Source organism: Macrobrachium nipponense, chromosome 12 (genome assembly GCF_015104395.2).
Source record: "Macrobrachium nipponense isolate FS-2020 chromosome 12, ASM1510439v2, whole genome shotgun sequence".
Lineage (NCBI taxonomy): Eukaryota > Metazoa > Arthropoda > Malacostraca > Decapoda > Palaemonidae > Macrobrachium > Macrobrachium nipponense.
Window position 1 is genome coordinate 15,664,527 of NC_087205.1, and position 20,089 is coordinate 15,684,615.

Consider the following 20,089-nt stretch of genomic DNA (forward strand, 5'->3'; position numbering starts at 1 on the left):
TCCCATTATGACTTTCGAACATTTTTGCTCAAATATATATGTCCGTATTTCAGGACATATCTGATAAAAGAAAAGTAAATAATCAGATGGATGCATCTGGGTGTTGGCTTCAATTTAGTCTAGGTGAGAAATGTGGATGCTTTATGAGGCTCATTGATAAATAACAGAACTTGTTTCTCTGACCAATAACATCAAAAGTTTATGGTTTTCATATGTTCCTTCAATAAACAAAAGTACACCTGTTTATTTCTTACCATAAAATTTGTTGACGATGTAACGAATATAATATTCTGTCTTTTTCATAATTGCTTGTTACTCTTACACCAGAATTTGTAAGATATTAATTTCTTTTTGTTCATATCGATAGCCTAATGACATACCAATGTAAGCCTACTGCGTATGACTCTCTTTTGTGTTTATGACATAATATATCTGCATGAATTTCCATTCTTTTTGTTTAAAAAGATGGAAATATAACAGTCTTCTGATTAGTCTCATTATCCTACATGTACTATGATCTAATATATATAATATATCTATATATATATATATTATATATATAAATATAATTATAATATATATATATATATATATACAATGATGCAGGGGTGTAGGAACGGTTACGGGAGCTATTCTAACTCAGGTATGAATTAAATGATTCAAGAATAATGAACTACCTCGGGACAAAACTAATCAAATTTTTCCTAAACATTGTTGTATACATGTTGTCAAGTGTAACATGTATATAAAGGAGATAAACATTCTGGTGTAAGAGTAACTCAAGCAATTATGAAAAAGACAGAATATTATATTCGTTACATCATCAACAAATTCTATGGTAAGAAATAAACAGGTGTACTTTTGTTTATTGAGGGAACACACGAAAACCATAAGCTTTTGATGTTATTGGCCAGAGAAATAAGTTCTGTTATTTATCAATGAACCTCATAAAGCATCCACATTTCTCACCTAGACTAAATTGAAGCCAACACCCAGATGCATCCATCTGATTATTTACTTTTTTTTTATTATATGTCCAGAAATACGGACATATATGATATTTGAGTAAAAATGTTCGAAAGTCATAATGGGAAATCTATGCATTTATTTACAGAAAATGTAATGACATAATAATTCGGTAAATACATATTCTCGAAACTGCAAACTTCTCATATCACCAATTGGCAACTGCCAACGCACCAACGGCTCTAGCTAAGAGGGCCAGAACCCACGATATCTTGCGTCTCTCGGCACTACTGTCAAACCGAGTCAAGTACGGATGCAGCATAATTAGATATATTCCTCATTTTCCATTTACATATTACACGCATCTAAAATCTGAAAGCACCAGCGTATTCAGGGTGATTTTATTGTTTAAAAACACATGATTTTATTTTATCTTGATCTCATGAATTATGCAAAATCCGATGATAAATAAAAACAGGTATAAAGAATAAAATGTTCCTTTCTTCACTTCTACTCGTAATTCCTTTGTATTTTAACTTATTGATTTCAGGAAAAGATTAATTAATTGTACATTTAATACCGAATCCTTTGGTATGACACAAACTTTCCTATCTTTTTGTAAAACGTGAGATAAATGAAGAAATGTAAACATAATGCTAGTTTTCTAATCTACAAAATAATATGACACACTGAGCGAGCAGTCTGCCTCCCGGTACCAGCCAATCAGAGGCCGCCAAACAAACGTCTCGTAGGCACAAGAATCTACCTTATGTGAATGGACTATAGTTACTTTACACATTTCTGTATACGTACATGACTTATCATTTAGAAAAGAATACTATAGGGTAAACATCAACGACATCAAAGAGGGTGGTCTTAGAAGGGGGCTGACAGAGAGAGTAAACCGGGAGTTAGGGAGAAGAAAGAGGAAAAAAGACAGACAGACGGACAGACAGACAGAGTAGGTATTACTGAGAAGAAAGAGGGTAAGAGTAAGAGAAAGGAACGAGAGGGAGAGGAAAAGAGAGAGAGGTTATTATAATATATATATATATATATATATATATATATATATATATATATGTATGCTCTGGGTTACACACACCAAACCAGCTAGTATATATATATATATATATATAATATATATATATATATATATATATATATATATATATATATATATATATATATATATATATATATATATATATATATATATATATATATATATATATATATATATATATATATATATATATATATATATATATATATATATATATATATATATATATATATATATATTAGAGATGTATCAGATGCCTGAAAATTGGATTTGCAGATGCTGATGTGAATATCAATCTTTTAAATAATTTTCTGATGTGGATATTTGATGACCATACCCTCAAGGATGCGGATGTACATGTGTTGTAAAGCTAAAAAAAATTAGATATAATTAATTGTTAAGAATGACTTTCAGCCACATAATTCAAAATTATGTGTTACCAGGATATGGGACGGAGACCCTGCAATGCACGAATGGTTGAGTTATCTTGGCACAAAGTTATTTCATGCTCATTGTGTGATAAGGCTAACGAAACTCAAAGCCATTCTTTGCATTAGAGAGTGTTTCCTGAAAAAATGCAATACCTTGCTTTTATTATTACAACTGCTGTAAACTGACATGAAATTACTTGAAGAAATATGTATGCTTTGTAACAAATATGCTTTATAACAAATATGCTATGACAGAGCTACTTATACAGTATATACTGTATGAAATGTGTAGTTGTGTATCATGTATTCTGTATAATAATACGAAAAAGCCAAATTTAACAATAAAAAAAACTCTACTTTTAGCTACGATGTATGAATAGTATATGAATAATTGAAACCTGAGTAGGGGGTGATAATTATTATCTGCCTATCCGGATTCTCAAACTGCGGATGTGGAGGGTAAGCGGATATTCCTTGCAATTCTAATGCTATGCGGATATTAAGAAGATGCAATGTGGATATCCGATGATGACGGGATTTCAACTCTTGTTTTTGTTAGTGAGCATACATAGATCTCAGACCAAAGAAATAAAAACTTTAATGTTGGGACATATGGTCAGTTTCATTGCTTCCAGTTGCAATCATGAGGTGCTAAGTATTAAAGTTTTCAGTGTTATTTAAACGGTGGTTTGCCCGTGGCAGTCTCCCAAAATGGCAGCAGTGAGGCTGCCATCACTAATTCAGATGAACTTTGATTCTTCCCACATTTATTACACAGAGATAAGAATAAAAATCTAGTGTTGGGAGTTCGAGTCTATTGATAAAAAAAAAAAAAAAAAATCTAAGTCATATACTATGTTCGTTTTCAGGCCACCTTCATGTGTTAATTGTGATGATCTTTAATTACCTTTGGGGCTATGTCAACAATGTATCAAGAATCACTATGCTACTGGTCCCACAGGTAAGCAAGTCTGAAATTGTTTGACCTTCTCGGTTGCACTCTGCTAAGTTATGTGGGCCTTGATAGCCACTTTGGCCTCTTGGGGTTGTAAGTTTCCTTAATTGGCATCCAACCACGATAATTTTTGGGGTCTCCTGCATGCCAATCTCAATTTAGAATTTATGAATTGTGCATCATATATTCCTCTTTACTTAGTCTGTTTTCTATTAAGTTGATGGTTATCAAAACCTGATTACACCGAGGCTTCTAGAACATCTGATTTGCTTGTTTCATATAATAGCAAAAGGAAATAGTACATATTTTTAGTTCTGTTAATGAAGATACGAAAATCAACAGTTTTATTCAAATTACTAATAAAATTTTAAAATATAGGCGTATAAACAGTTCGGTGACAAGTCTCAATTCCACCAGTCATAAAAAGCTTGAATGATGTTGGCTGCTGATATTTACCATCAGCTCCAAAACAATAGACCAGAGTTATAGTAGTCACTACATGGAAATAATAATACTGCGCAGTATGAAGAATCTGATGTGCATTGTTTTCTGCATTATATCCCAAGATAACTGGCCTGAGTTCCAGATCCTGTAGGCCAGTCAGTTCTCCAGTTACCTAAGTGAAATGGCAATCCTTAGATCCCAATTAGCCCAAAAGCAGAAATATTTAATCCAAAACAACAAGGCTGTAGCCCTTAGAATAATGTCTTCTCACATAATTATGGGACTTAAGGTGTCTAAGTTATTAAATTGACTATGGTCATAATGATCCCTAGGGCTAGCAGAGTACGTAAGTGTTTTTGTAGTTTTCATAAACATTTTCTGGATCTCATTTTCACATTGAATTAGTGGTGGCCCAAATATACCCAAAAACAAAAGGCTTCACGCCATGGAGCCCTTATCAAACAATCTGAAATTTCTGAAGATGTCATTTCTAAATCTAACATGGTAAAAGATATCTCAAAATTTGCTCTTCTTGTGACCATGGAATAATGTTTGTGGAGTGTGGACAATTGGCTGTGCTATTTAGGAATAGTAGTGCATCTCTTCACACACATATACATATATATGGGTTTATAGGTAAATTATATCTGTAGTTATACTCTTTATCTAATTCTCTTGCTTCAGTGACTAAAGGTACTCAAGAATCTGCTGTCTTCATTGTAAAACATCATGCTATGTTGGACAAGCAGATTCCCATAAGGGGTTATTCACTGCTCTGTGTCTTGAACGCCACACTATAAACAGTACCAAAGGTTCTCTGCTGCTTCCCTTTGACCCTAGCTGCACTGCTTTCTTCCTTTTACTCTTCATTCTTTATCTCCTCTCACTTACCTTTCCAAGTTCATGAAATTTGTCTTGCTATAATTTTCATCTCACTTAAGAACAAATCCTTCAATTGAGTTTGAGAGGCTAGGAATTATCTAGAACACTAAAACAAGTTAATGTACAAGCAGGTGTTAAAACCACTAACAAGGTATTCTTGTAAAAATTCAAGGATATTAAATTCAACTTTTGAAAAGGCTATAATTCTAATAATTTAATCATTTGCAAACGTAACAGCAGTACCACACAAAACTTGACTTGTATAAAATGTCTTTTAGCTATTTACAAATCTAAACTCCAACCTGTTTGAAAAACAAAGTATGTATGAACTAATATATACCTTTTTGAATTACCTTAAATTTTGAATTACATTACATATTCTAAAATAAGACCAAAGATGAATTTAATTCGCCCTTACATAATAATGTAATACAGCACATCTTCAATGGTTACTTTTTTTTTTTTTTTTTTTTTTGGCAACCATGACTTTTACCATTTCTAAAATTAAGAGCTGATTGTGGATGAGATTTTCACCATCTATGTGCCACCTCATAACTATGAATAAACCTATTAATGGTTTCGACTGATTTAAGTCACTACTATTACTCTCAAGCTAAGCTTGAACTTGACAACTTGAATACTTCCATACAATGAATAAAAAAGAGAAAGGGTATTTGACATAGTATCAGCATGAAAGAGAATGACAAACCTCAATTGTATAAATTTCATCGTACACATATGTTATTTTCTTCATTAATCGCAGATAGTATTTAATTTCACACAACAAGGTCATGTGAACCTACAGGCAATACTAAAGTATAGCAGTTTGTACTGTAATGAAGTCCAAGTAGTATACAGTAAATTGTTAATGTCTTAATGCTAAATGTTATGTTCTTTTTCCATCATCTTCACATATTTTGACACTATTGACTTTTTCTCTAGAAAGTTAACATAACCAAACAACCTTTCAGGGGTAATGTTACCTCCACCAAGGAACTCAGGAATGCTTATACCAACCATCATAAATCCAAAAAGCATCAGGTCATCAACGTTTTGCCTTAATTGCTCAAATGTGATGTCCAGAGACAATCCAAATTTTTTAGTATTACTAGATAAAGATTCCCAATAACACTGTACAACTTCCTCTAAGTGGTCTTCCAACACTGAAGGGTGACTGCTCATAAACAGCATTGACAGGATATCACTGGCAGGATTATCGACATTACAGTGTTGCCAGTCAATCATCATGACATTGCTTTCATCCTCCGAATACATTAGCTGACCAGCCCAGTAATCACCATGAACTACCGTTCTTATTAAAGGAAACCTCTTTCTCATTTCTAGAATATCTTTTGTATAAGGTATCAGAGATTTCATTGAGTCTGCTAATGCTGTGCCTTTATACATATCGGCTAAAGTGTTCAGGTTGCGTATGAAAAACTTGTCGAAGCAAGTAAATTTGAACTCTTCTGCTATATCAGTTAAAACGCCTAACTCTCCATATTTTTCCAAGTATGCTAAGCCTGCAGCATGAAGCTGAGCAACAGCTTGTACAGCTACTTTAGTCTGAGCAAGACTATTACCTTCTTTTACAACACCACTCTTATAATTGACATTATTAAGATCCTGCATAACAAGTGTAATGTCTCCATCGAAATAGGAAGCATAATAAACTTCAGGTACTTGCAGCTTAACACCACTTTTTAAGCACAAGTCCTTAAACTCCTGAGTATTAACAAATTTATAAAAGGCTATTTCTCTTCTATCTAAGCCTCCAAGAGCAATAGTTTGTTTTCTTTCCAGTTCTCTTGGTAGCACTTTGAGCACCAACCTAAGTTGTAATTTTTCATCATCACTTCCACTGTAAACAACTTTCAGGTAAACAATTTCACTCATGAATCCTTCAGGAGTCTCAGGGTACTCGTAGCTCCATGAATGTAAGGTAACAGGGTTCCCAAATTTGAGTGACAACATCTTTTCAGCCCACTGATGGCTAATATCTTCAATGACTGAAAGTGGCTTTAAGTCAGACTCCATTGCTTGGTCAAGATTGGAGTGCAATACTGAACTTTGGAAGTGTCTGTAACACACGAGAAAAAATTAGACTATAAAAATAGGCAATATAGATAGAATGTAAGTACAGTACATACATACTACTGTAATTTGAGCTCTAAAAGTTTATTTTTGTTATTCAGGTTGTGAGGGAGAAGCTTTTGGATGTAGATGAACTTTCTAGAAAATTAAACTTCTGAAGCAAATGTATACTACATATACAGGATAAGTTAAAGCAGTCAGCCAAAGGGTCCAACTAGGAAATCCACTGAGGCTCTTTAGATATGCAGTTACCCATGCATTGCATACTGTACCACCTATGGAAATTTCTCAGTAATTACCATACGAAGATGATCTTTCTAACAATTTTTTTTTAAATAACAGCTCAACATTCATTCCTAGGATGAAAATAAGATGTAAAGTGTCCGTTGCTACTGTAGTTTGGGTCAGTGCTCTGGCAAAAGACTTTAGTGAAAGGACACAAGTGAAAATTCAGTACATATTTGCAAATAAAACACATATTCAACTTACCTTGTGGCCTATAATACAAATAGCACATAAAATATGAATAGTACAACCTAGGAGTGGTGAAGGGAGCACCAGTAACTTAGGTAAATTAAACAAGGGAGGAAACTAGAAATGCAGATAGTATTCACCCAAGATGGCTTATGGTTATGTGATGGAGAGATAACAGGTAACTGCAAAACACTATTCGCAATGCAGACCTTGCTGCCATAAGACAGCATTATAAAGTACTGTAGTTTTATGACATCACCGAGTCCTGTCTCTAGATTCATAGGGCTTTCCTAAAGGATTTATTATGAAATGAAAGCTGAAAATTGGAGTGAAGTAAAAGTGAAGCCGGACAGCAAGGTCAGGACTTTGGATTCAGGATAAAGGTGAGCAACTTTCTTTCATATGCAGTAGGGAGTGTTTAAACATTACGTACTATGCCTGTCAGGTGTTGTCAGAGAGATACAGAAAGGATTTTTCAAGAAGAGCTAAAGTGGAGATTTCTCCAAAAAGCAAGTCATCTTGTGGCATGGTAACCATTCTTACTAACTGAGGAAACAACTGTAATGAGGGTATCAGGGTCCATGAGTACTAGAAATCAAAGTCCTATGCTTTCTGAAAGAGTTCAGACCAAAGGCCCACTTGAATGGTCTGGCTAGAGCGCTCACATGACCACTATGTATTTGGAAAGACTCACCACCAAGATTCAGTCCTACAGCAACCATCACTGTGATAATGCCCTAGCAGATCTGGGCGGAACGTCATGAGAGAGAGTAGATTGTAATAAGAATAGCAATTAAGAATATCGGAAATGACCCTACCGGATTTGACGATCCCCTTTGGCACGTTGCTTGCCAGCTTGAGCAACACAGAAAAGCCACTGATAAGGAAAATAGAGAAGTCTATACAAAATTAATTTAGCTGAAGCAGCACTCCTTTTCAACAAGACATGTTTGAGAGAGAGTCTACTCCCAAAATATTATTATTATTACTATTATTATTATATTCAGTTTAACCATACCATTAAGCTACAATGCTTAACTCTCAACTTCAGCCCTCCCTAGAATGCTTTGATCCTGATGAAGAGGTATGAAGTTCAAAAGAACAGTGTAAATTTGTCTAAGAAAATCTATTTCTTCAAAATTAATACTGGATGGTTTATTTCATTCTATCAGCAAAGCAGGGCTTATGAAATAGTTCAATTTGTATTTGTGCGCAAACATTATATTAATACACAATGAAAATAAAATCAAATGGCAATCCATAAATACAGTATACATACTATTCTTTACAATAAATATGAAAGGATTAAAATGGAACATAATAGCAGTACTCAATTTTTATTTCCAAAGATATCAACAAACTTTTTAAAAGTACCCTTCTTCTCCAAGAAGTCTATTGCACAGAGTAATCTTTTCTTTGTGAGATTCCCCGCTGGTAAAAAATCATGAATACTGACAGCTAGAATTGCAAAGCCAAATAGCAATAAGTCATCAACATTTTTCTTGAACTGCTCAAAAGTGATACCACTTGTCATTCCTAATGATTGAAGAGGCTGGTTAAATGACTCCCAGTAACATGTCAGAAGTTCATCCATGTGTTTTTCCAACACTTCAGGATTACTGCTCATGAAAAACATAGCTGCAATATCCAGAACTGGGTTGTCAACTCGGCAGAACTGCCAATCGATGACATAAGCTTTACTTGCATCACTAGTATTTAACAACTGGCCAGCCCAAAGATCACCATGAACAATTGTTTTCATTAATGGATAATTTTTATAATATGTGAACATTAACTGTTCCAAAGGTATCAGACATTTCATTGTGTCTGCAACTGGAGTCCCTTCTGTTAATTCAACTATAGTGTTAAGATTTTTCACCATATCCAAAGTGTAAAAGTCAGTGCTAAAGTCAGCGGACAGTGTTGAAAGAATATCATGATCTTTAAAATACTCCATGAAGATGAATCCAGCAGCATGAACTTGTGAAATGGACTGCAGCGCCACTTTTGTTTGGGAAAGAGTGCTTCCTTCCTTCACAATAATACTCTTACACTTTTGGACACTAAGATCAAGTAGTGCCAGGGTAACTGCTTCTTTTCTGTAGCCAGCAAAGTAAATTTCAGGGACTGGTAATGCAATCCCACTCTTGGTACAAATATCTTGGAGCTCTTTGCAAGTGGCAAATTTGTAAAATTCAATTTCTCGCCTAGCAAGATCTCCATCTGCCAAAAACTGCCTGACTTTTGGGTCCTTGGGAAGAATCTTCAACACCAACTGAAGATCTTTTGGCTCATCCACACCATCTGAATAGAGTATTTTCACAAAAGCTATTTCACTGAGGAATCCCTCTCTTCCACTTGGTAATGTTAAATTCCATGAATGTACAGTAATAGAAATGTTATATTTTAATGAAAGCATTTTTTCAAGCCACTGTTGGTTCACATCTTCAAAAGTTGAAAGAGGAATTAATGATTCCGATTCCATATTTCTCAAGTGAAGTGTACGTTAGTGCAGATCTGCAACATTAGATTTTTAGATGAAAGGATCAAAGGACAAAACATATTTGCATAATACAATAATGCACTATCATAATTAAAACTGATGTCAAATCATAATGTAATATGAAAATGGTAATCCTGAAAGAGACAGAGATCCCTAATGCAATAACTGGGACTGTACAAGTCAAACAAGGTTCAACACACTATAAGAACAGGTACTGCACATTTAAAACACTAATTAGTGATTAGACAAGATAAAGCACAAAAATTTGATTAGCTATGCCTTGTTAGTATAACAAAAATGAGACTTAAGAGTCCCAAACAGCAGCAAAATGATTAATTGTATCTCTTTATGATAGTGGGGAAAGCAATTAGTGCTAAATATCCTTTTGTATATTATTGTAAATTCATTCTGGGTGAGTTATATTTCCTCTATGAGTTATCATCATGGAGTAACTGATAAAGGTATATGAGAGCCACCTCACCAGCTACAACAGACATGGGGATAATTGGTTTCAAAATAAGATGAAACAATACTGAATGATAAAAGAACACTCCTACTATAGATGACACATGAGATCAACTTATGTAGTTGGCCATGACATAATAGGACATAATTAAAACAGAAAAGAATACTTAATAACTACATTCAATATCCTGCATATGAAACAGAGAGGAGAGACAACTCAATGTTAAAAATGTTATTTTCATGATAAAATAAATTTTTGAACATACTCACCTGGTAGTTATATATATAGCTTACGTCCCTGACGTCACTGGAGAATTTCAAAACTTGCGGCAATCGTCGATTGGGTAGTCAGGTGCACCACCTGTGCGCCCTCTACCCAGGTACGTAGAACCGTTCCAACTATTCCTCAGATCTTCCATGCCCATAGTCTCTAGAGGGGAGGAGGGTGGGAATTAAATTATATATAACTACCAGGTGAGTATGTTCAAAAATTTATTTTATCATGAAAATAACATTTTCAAACTTCTAACTCACCTGGTAGTTATATATATAGCTGATGGATACCTTTGGTGGAGGGTCAGAGAGCTATCATCGTTGGAATTGACATAAGTGTTAATTAAAAACAAACTTGCGGGTTCATACCTGTTAAGGAAGCTGACTTCAATGATATCCTGCCTCATTATGTCTGCTTTCCTTATGAGATCCAGCGATCCACCCAGGGGGCTGAAGACCTCTTGGAGACTGTCAACCGGTCAAACCTCTATGTGACTAGACTCCCTACAATACTCTTGTTCCGGGCACTACCAAGGAACAAGTTGACCACCTGACTAAGGATCAATGATTGTGGAAGACTGCATCCAGTCTCCACAAACAACCATAAAATTTCAATAGTTCCAAGGTAAGAAAAAGAGTATTGGTTTATGGGATTTCAATGAGCTGCTACAAACAGACTCAGCGAGTAGCAGTCTTCATACAGAGTCTGCACTTGTGTAAGGTAGTGCGACGCAAACACTGACTTGCTTCTCCAGAAGGTTGCGTCCAGGATATTCTGAAGGGATCTATTTTGTTTAAAAGCTACAGAGGTTGCTACGGCCCTAACCTCGTGAGTCTTAACTTTTAGTAGCTTGAGATCCACTTCATTACATGCTGAATGCGCTTCCCTAATTAATTGCCTTATAAAAAAAGATAACGCATTCTTTGACATTTGCAGAGAGGGCTTTTTGACAGAACACCAAAGCCCCTCTGAATTGCCACGTAATTGCTTCGTTCTTTCCAGGTAATGCCTCAGGGCCCTTACCAGACAATGAACTCTTTCTGCTTCCTCACCTGTGAGATCCAACAGGTTTGGAATCTCCAACGATTTGGGCCAAGGCTGAGAAGGGCGTTCGTTCTTCGCTAGAAATCCTAGCTGTAGAGAGCAGATAGCATTGCCCTGTCTGAAACCTACAGCTTTGCTGAAGGCATGGATTTCACTGACTCTTTTCGCTGTCGCTAGACTAATCAAGAAGAGAGTTTTCATGGTGAGGTCCTTAAATGATGTTTCCTGTAAAGGCTCGAACCTATCACTCATGAGAAACTTCAGAACTACGTCCAAATTCCAAGCTGGCGAGGATTGTAGTTTCTCCTTAGTCGTCTCGAAGGATCTGAGAAGGTCTTGTAGATCCTTATTATCAGACAGGTTCAGGTTCCTATGCCTGGAGACAGCTGCTAACATACTTCTGTAACCCTTAATGGCAGAAGCTGAAAAGTTACGCCTCTTCTTAAGGTATAGCAGAAAATCTGCTATCTGAGTCACAGAGGTACTGGAAGAGGAAACGGAGTTGTCCCTACACCATCCTCTAAATGTCTCCCACTTGGATTGGTATACCTTAATGGTGGAAGACCTCCTTGCTCTTGTGATGGCTCTAGCTGCCTCCTTCGAAAATCCTCTAGCTCTTGTGAGTTTTTCGATAGTCTGAAGGCAGTTAGTTGAAGAGCTTGGAGGTTTTGGTGATACCTTTCCAAGTGGGGCTGTTTGAGTAGATCTACTCTTAACGGGAGGCTTCTGGGGGTGTCCACCATCCATTCCAGTACCTCTGTGAACCATTCTCTTGTCGGCCAGAGCGGTACCACTAGAGTCATCCTGGTGCCTTCGTGAGACACGAACTTTTGCAACACTTTGTGTACTACTTTGAATGGAGGGAAAGCGTACACGTCTAGATGGGCCCAATTCATGAGGAACACATCTATGCGGGTTGCCTCGGGATCTGGGACTGGAAAACAGTAAGTCTCCATCCTCTTCGTTTGCGCTGTGGCGAAGAGGTCTATGCATGGGCGACCCCAGGTTCGCCACAGGTTCTTGCAGACTTCCTGATGGAGAGTCCATTCTGTCGCCAAGACTTGATGTTTCCTGCTCAGGATGTTTGCCCTTACATTATTTTCCCCCTGAATGAAGCGTGTTACTAGTGTCACGCTTTTCTCTTTCGTCCAGAGAAGAAGCTCTCTTGACGTCTTGTAGAGGGACTCGGAGTGGGTTCCACCTTCTTTGTCAATGTAGGCCAACGCCGTCATGTTGTCAGAGTTGACCTGCACAACTTTGTTCTGTACTGCGCTTTCGAACTCCTTGAGAGCCAGAAAGACTGCAGTCAGTTCTTTTTGATTGATATGGAACTTCTCCTGTTCTCTGTTCCAGGAGCCCGAGACCTCCAACTTTCCCAGTGTTGCACCCCATCCTGAGTCCGAGGTGTCGGAAAACAACACTAGGTCTGGGTTCCTCTGCTTTAGGGAAAGGCCTTCCTGGAGCTTGACGGGGTCGTTCCACCACTGTAGACAGTGTTTCATAGAGTCCGAAATGGGAATACACTTTGTCTCTAGTGTCTTCCTCTTGTCCCAATGTTGATTGAGGTGCAATTGAAGTGGGCGAAGGTTCAGTCTTCCTAAGGAGACAAACTGCTCTAGCGAGGAAAGGGTCCCCAGCAGACTCATCCATTCCCTTGCGGAGCACGTCTGTTTCCTTAGGAAGTTTTGCAGCTTTTCCAAGGCTTGTTTCATTCTCAACGCGGACGGAAATGCCCGAAAAACCCGACTCTGAATCCTCATACCCAGGTACAAGGTTTCTTGGATGGGATCAGTTGAGATTTTTGACGGTTTATCAGAAGGCCTTGGTCTTCTGATAACCGAATTGTCTTCTGAAGATTCTCCAGACAGCTGGTGTAGGAGTGGGCTCTGAGGAGCCAGTCGTCCAGATACAGCGAGGCCTTGATACGTTTCTTGTGTAGCATTCCTGCTATGTTGCTCATCAGCCTCGTGAATATTTGAGGAGCGGTATTTAGGCCGAAGCAAAGAGCTTGAAATTGGTACATTTCTGCCTTGTAAACGAACCTTAGGTACTTCTTGGAGTTCGGGTGGATAGGGACGTGAAAGTATGCATCCTGAAGATCCAACGAAACCATCCAGTTGTCTTGTCTGACTGCGGCTAGAACTGATCTCGTTGTCTCCATCGTGAACTTTGTTTTCTTCATGAAAACGTTCAGGGCACTCACATCCAGTATTGGTCTCCATCCCCCCGAACTCTTGGGAACCAGGAATAAGCGGTTGTAAAACCCTGGAGACTCCAGATTCCGAACTCTTTCTATCGCTCCCTTCTGAAGCAACATAGAAACTTCCTGCTGTATCGCTTGGGCCTTGGTTTCCTCTCTGTATCTGGCTGACAGATCGATTGGTTTTTCTGCTAAGGGGGGTTTTTTCAAGAAAGGGATCTTGTATCCCTCCTCGAGAAGTTGAATTGACCAAAGATCTGCTCCTCTTTTCTCCCATGCTTGCCAGAAGTTGGAAAGTCTGGCTCCTACTGCTGTCAGACTTTGTTTCGCCCTTGTCTGAAGCCTCTTTTCTTGGAATTTCTTGCCACCAGTCTTTTGTTCCCTCTGCTGAGATATCTACCTCGAAAGGGCCGAGAAACTCGAGGCAGAGGTGTAGCTTCCTTGGGTTTCTGAGCTCCAAAACTTGATGGTAAGACTTTCCTTGCTGCCTTTGTCATAAGATCTTGCGTAGCCTTTTGGGTTAAGGCAGAGGAGACTTCCTTCACTAATTCTTGAGGGAAAAGATGAGGGAAAAGATGAGTGGAAAGGGTAGCAAAAAGAAGTTCCGCTTTCTGAATGGGTGTGACCCCATTCAAAAGGAAAGAACACATTTGGGCCCTTTTCTTCAGGATTCCCGCCGAGAAAAGAGCCGCTAGCTCGTTCGACCCGTCTCGAAGAGCTTTGTCAATGCAAGACATCAGGTGAACAAGTTCTTCCGTATCAGTAGACTTGAAGGTTTCTAATTTCTTCCCCAAAGATCCCAGAATCCAGTCTAAGAAATTAAACCCCTCGAAGGCTCTAAAAATCCCTTTGAGGAAGTGGTCCATTTCAGAGGAAGACCAAAAAACCTTTGTCTTTCCCATGGCCGTCCGACGAGAAGCGTCCACAAGACTCGAGAAGTCCCCATGGGAAGAACGGGAACTCCCAGACCGAGAGCTTCTCCAGTATCATACCAGATGCTACATCTGGACGCTAATCTGGCCGGAGGAAATGAGAAAGCTGTCTTTCCTTGGTCTCTCTTTGTGTCCATCCATTCCTTCATAATTTTAAACGCTCTCTTCGAAGAGCGTGATAACACCATCTTTGTGAAGTCAGACTTCTTAGTTGCCTTCCCTAGAGTGAACTCTGAAGGTGGGGAACGAGGGGCAGCTGGAACAAAGTTTTCTGGAAAAAGTTCTGTGAAAACTTTCATAAGTCTTTTCAAGTCTGACGAAGGCTGTAGATCTCTTTGATTCTCTTCGTCGGAAAAGTCTTCCATTGGACCAAAAGGAGAAGGGGGGAAGTCATCATTCCCTTCTTCCGATCGACTTATAACCGACGTAGCTATGTCATGCTTCATCGGTGCTTTCAAAGAATGTTCTTGACGTCTGGTGTCCTGGCGTCAAGAATCCTGACGTTCGGCTTCCTGGTGTCGAACTTCTTGACATTTGGTGTCCTGCTGTTTAAATACTTGACGTTCGGCGTCTTGGCGTCCAGCCTCTTGACGCCTGGCGCCCTGGTGTCCAGCTTCTTGACTCTTGGTGCTCTGTCGTCGAGAATCTTGACAACCGGCGTCCTGGCTTTCAGTTTCTTGACACCTGGTGTCTTGGCGTCCAGCCTCTCGATGCTCGGCGTCCTGGCGTCCAAAATCTTGACGCCTGGCGTCCTGGTGTCCAGAATCTTGACGCTTGGCGTCCTGGCGTCCAGAATCTCGACGCCTGGCGTCCTGGCTCTTGACGCTCGGCGTCCTGGTGTCCAGAATGTTGACGTCTGTCGTCTAGGTGTTGAGAACCTTGAGGCTCTACATCCTGGCGTCCAGCTTTTCGTCCAAGCTTTTGACGTTTGTTGTCTTTGCTTGTAGCAGGCTGATAAGACTGCATTAATGAGGAGAGCTTCTGCTGCAAATATTGCAGTAAGGAAATCTGCGGAGCTTCTTGCTGCTGGGGACAGACTGGGGAAGCCGCAACATCAATATCTCTCTCTTCATCCTGTTCGGCTTGAGACGAACGTTCTGAAGACAAATGCCAATCCGCAGGAGGAGCTGGAGCATGTACTGAAGGCATCCAATCGTCCGATACTTCCTTTCCTCCTACCAAAGACGACGGCCGCCTGTGCGACATCTGCGTCTTAACTTGGTAGAAGAGCAAGCATCGGAGTCGAAAGAGAAGGGTTCAGGAGTTGCAGCACGCACTGAAGGCCTCACTCCGTCCGATACTTCCTTTCCTCCTACCAAAGACGACGGCCGCCTGTGCGACATCTTGCGTCTTAAATTGGTAGGAGAGCAAGCATCAGAGTCGAAAGAGAAGCGTTAGGGAGTTGCAGCACGCACCGAAGGTCTCCCCCCGTCCGATATTTCCTTGTCTCCTACCAAAGACAACGGCCGCCTGTGCGACATCTTGCGTCTTAGCTTGGTAGGAGAGCGAATATCGGAGCTGGAAGGGATGCGCTCTGGGCTGCTCCAATGACTACATCCTGGCAGTTCTTGACGCCTGGCGTCCTGCTCTACTGGATGTTGTCTTTTGAGGGGTCTAGATTTTGAAGTCTGACGCCAGCCCCATCTGGGTACTGCGTCGTAAGATGACGAAGAAAACACTTTAACCTCGCCATTCCAATGGCGAGGGTGAGCGTCCTGGGGATCATCAACAGATACACTCGAGGGGACGAACGCTCGGGAGCTAAAACCTCTCGCCTCCCTTCGTCTGTCGACTTTCCTTCTCGCAGGGGTTGGTGAGCTTGGAAGAGGTCTAGGACTAGGAGCACGACAGATCCGAGCGGCCACACCCTCTACTGCACTGGCACTTTTTGTATCACTAGCCACTTTAAGATCTCTCACATTAGACCACAATCTATCCCTATCTTCTGCAAGGGATTCTACCCGTTGTCCTTTAATGTTGGACTCTTACCTGTTTCCGTAGTTGGATCTGGTACTATTACTATAGAAGGAGGATCAATAGGTTCATTGAGGGATAGAGAACTGTCTATTCCTTGACTATCTTTGGAGGAGCGAGACATAGTACTCTTCGCTCTCCTTATCCTATCCTTCTCTAATTTCCACACATAGCGGTAATACTCAATCCATTCAGTCTAAGGCAAGTCCACACATTCATTACACCTATCACCCAACTCACAAACTTTACCTCTACATTTACTACAAATAGAATGAGGTCTATCGAGGCTTTAGCAAGCCGAGTCTTACAACCTCTCACACACATTCTCACACTCGATGCAGAGTCAGTCATGTTGGGAATTTTCAAAAGAGAGATTAAACAAGCAAGGGTCAAACCAACAATATCCAAACTAAAGTCAAGAAAAGTCCAAATCAAGAATCCAAATCAAGCGAAAGCCAAAGCCAAAGTGTACTTCACCAAATAACAGCAAAAAACATGGGCTAAGCGAGCGAAGTTCCAACAATGTCACCGATGCGGCGGCTGGGAAGATCTGAGGAATAGTTGGAACGGTTCTATGTACCTGGGTAGAGGGCGCACAGGTGGTGCACCTGACTACCCAATCAGCGATTGCCACGAGTTTTGAAATTCTGCTGTGATGTCAGGGACGTAAGCTATATATATAACTACCAGGTGAGTTAGATGTTTGAAAAAGGAAAGTAAAGTGGTTTTGGGATACCATGGTCCCTCATGAGACTGACTGATGCTTCATATGATAAATATGATTTTAGGATTCATATGATAAATATGATTTTAGGACAAGTATTTTTGGCACTTAATTGGCATCCATAAGGAAAATACTCTTTCCACTGACTAAAGGAATAGAAAAGAATAAATGGGAAGACAAAGAAAATTCAAAAATTTACAAAACCAATTCATCTGCAAAATTACTAAGTCAAGTCAGAGTAGCAGTTTGCATTAAAAAAAAAAAAACATGCACTGACCTTACATTAAGAATGAACTGAGTAAAAGTCAAAAGTTGAAGCGATGAAAAAATGAAAGTTCAGAGGCAATCAAAATCTTCCTTAACAATGTAGTACAGTACATGGATACCTTTTCATTGCACTGTAATGCACTACAGTAACTGTGTTTCATCTGTAGCCACACTAACTTGTGCTGCAGCATACAGCTGTTTAGGTGAGAATGTGCCAAGGTTAGCCTATCATAGGTAAGTCAATAGAAGTAATAAAAAAAAAAAAAAAATCATTAGTATATACAACCGCACAGTACAGTACCTACAGTACTTTACATGAAGAGCCTTCCATGCAATAATGTTACAGAATTGTACAGTACTGTATCAAGCAAATACTTCTAGCCATTGCACAAGTATGTACTGTAGTACAAAGAGCTCAAAAGAAACAAGATACTTGTCAACTGCCAATGTAGGCCTACATAAGAGTAAAAATATATTGCAATTTGCTATCCACAGTACATATATGTACTGTATAAGTCACATATAGTACATGTGCCTATATATTTTGTGAACTTCTAATGTAATAATGCCTTATCTCCCCCAGTGTCATTCATAATCTAGATTGCTGCATATCCTGTATTGTAAAATTACGGTACAGAATGTAACTCTCTCTCTCTCTCTCTCTCTCTCTCTCTCCTCTCTCTCTCTCGTCTCTCTCTCTCTCTTCCTCTTCTCTCCTCCCCTCGACCCGTCTCCTCCCTCCCTCGTCTCTACAACTTTACTCCAATCTCTCCTCTCTCCTCGTCTCCGCTCTCTCACTCTCTCTCTCTCTCTCTCTCTCTCTCTCTCTCTATCCATAACATTGTTGCATCTTTTAGGTTCTGTATATGCCCTAGGAAATAATTTTGACTAAAATATACTTTTAGCTGCTTAAGTATTTTATATTTACTAATATTTTAAGACAACACTTTGTACAATTTCTCTCTAAATCATTTGTCTTCCATTACAGTTTATGTATATTATGAAATAATTGTCTCTTCTATGCAGCCAAGTTGAGCACTGTTTTTAGTGTGCCTTTTCTAGTCCTTTCTAACTATCATTGAGTGCCTTATTTCATAATTTGTTTTGGCAAATGTTTCACAGATGGAACCCCAACATACCCTTTTCATCTGAACTGTGGAAAAATAAAAAGCATATTTATTCCTAAGAATAACCTGCAAAACTATAACAAAAATCTGGGGCAAGTCCATTCTCCAAGGCAAATTTTTCCTACACACATGTAGCCTTATGATACATACTAAAATACTGAAGCAGCACATAAACTAAATGGACCTCAGTTTAGTGGACTTTTGTATTTATCAGCTACCACACTGATTGTTTTTCCCTGTTTTTGTAGATGTGATACATTTTTATATATTACTCTTGAATTGAATATCATGTGCAGAGTCCAGGTTATCCAAGTAAATATACAAGAAAAATAGTGGAGGGCTAGAACCTGCCTCAGTTTTTTCCAATATTTAGATTAGCAAAAAGAAATGGCACCACATATGCTTTCCTTCAAAGTAGATAGTTATATGTAATCCAACTATAGCATACATATGCAACACAGTGGTTATCAACGTAATTAATTTTTCTTGTGTATTATAAACTTCTATTGGTAATAAGGTTCAAGCTTATGACTTTTCATCATCCATCCTCTCTCACTACTAATGGTCTCTCAGTATGTAGGTATGCAAAATTAAATTATCCCAGTCCTTATGTTTGAAACTTGCCATAAGAAGAATCTTCTGTTACCATCATATTTTACTGTTTAGGGTACACTATTTAGAATAAAGTTGTTGTCAAACAAGCTTCTGATAATATTTTCTTGTGAGTGTTTACACAGAAAAATGCACATTAAATTCACTAAAGAACTTGGTTCAGAAGATGCAATTGGACTTTACAATAGATAATGTCTGCAAAATACATTTTAGACTGGTCTGGAAATGGATCTAAGTCTCAATGCTCTGAACTCTATATATATTAGGTAAATTTGTGAGGCTTTGAAGCACCTGGTACTAACTTGTAGAATTGCACTTTCATATACTATATAGGCATAAAAGATTAAACAATAAAACAAAGCTTATTTTTTTAAACTGAATTATATGACACAAAATTTTTTTAAACTTAAGTATATGACACAAAATTGAAATAGATTTGCAAAAGCTTCTGGAAGTTACAGACTACGGTGAACAGCATGTGTATAAGCAGGTAGGCACGTGAAATGCAAATAATTAAATATGTACTTTTTTATAAATTTGAGTATCACAAATAGAAAAACATGTATTAACAGCTATACAATAAGTAAAAAAACATGGAATCAGGAGAAATTACCGGCTTATAAGAAACATGGCAGTCATAAAATAATACTGCTGA

The 20,089-nt window shown here is 38.5% G+C and overlaps 1 protein-coding gene and 1 pseudogene across 13 annotated transcripts in view; both read right to left on the reverse strand.

Annotated features, from left to right (window-relative positions):
- Positions 1 to 4,907: 4,907 nt before the first annotated feature.
- The window catches only part of LOC135224360 (uncharacterized), a 38,969-nt gene continuing 23,787 nt past the window's right edge, over positions 4,908 to 20,089 (reverse strand). For 4 of the 13 annotated variants that reach the window (XM_064263293.1, XM_064263300.1, XM_064263294.1 and 1 more), the window contains exon 3: positions 8,512 to 9,829. In XM_064263293.1, the coding sequence (XP_064119363.1) occupies positions 8,643 to 9,797 (1,155 nt within the window). In that variant the 5' untranslated portion in view covers positions 9,798 to 9,829 and the 3' untranslated portion in view covers positions 8,512 to 8,642. Of the gene's footprint in view, positions 6,825 to 8,511; positions 9,830 to 17,705; positions 17,891 to 20,089 lie in introns of those variants that run through there. The other 9 variants (XM_064263291.1, XM_064263292.1, XM_064263289.1 and 6 more) reach the window with 7 other exon arrangements.
- Positions 14,610 to 16,828, reverse strand: LOC135224745 (uncharacterized; annotated as a pseudogene).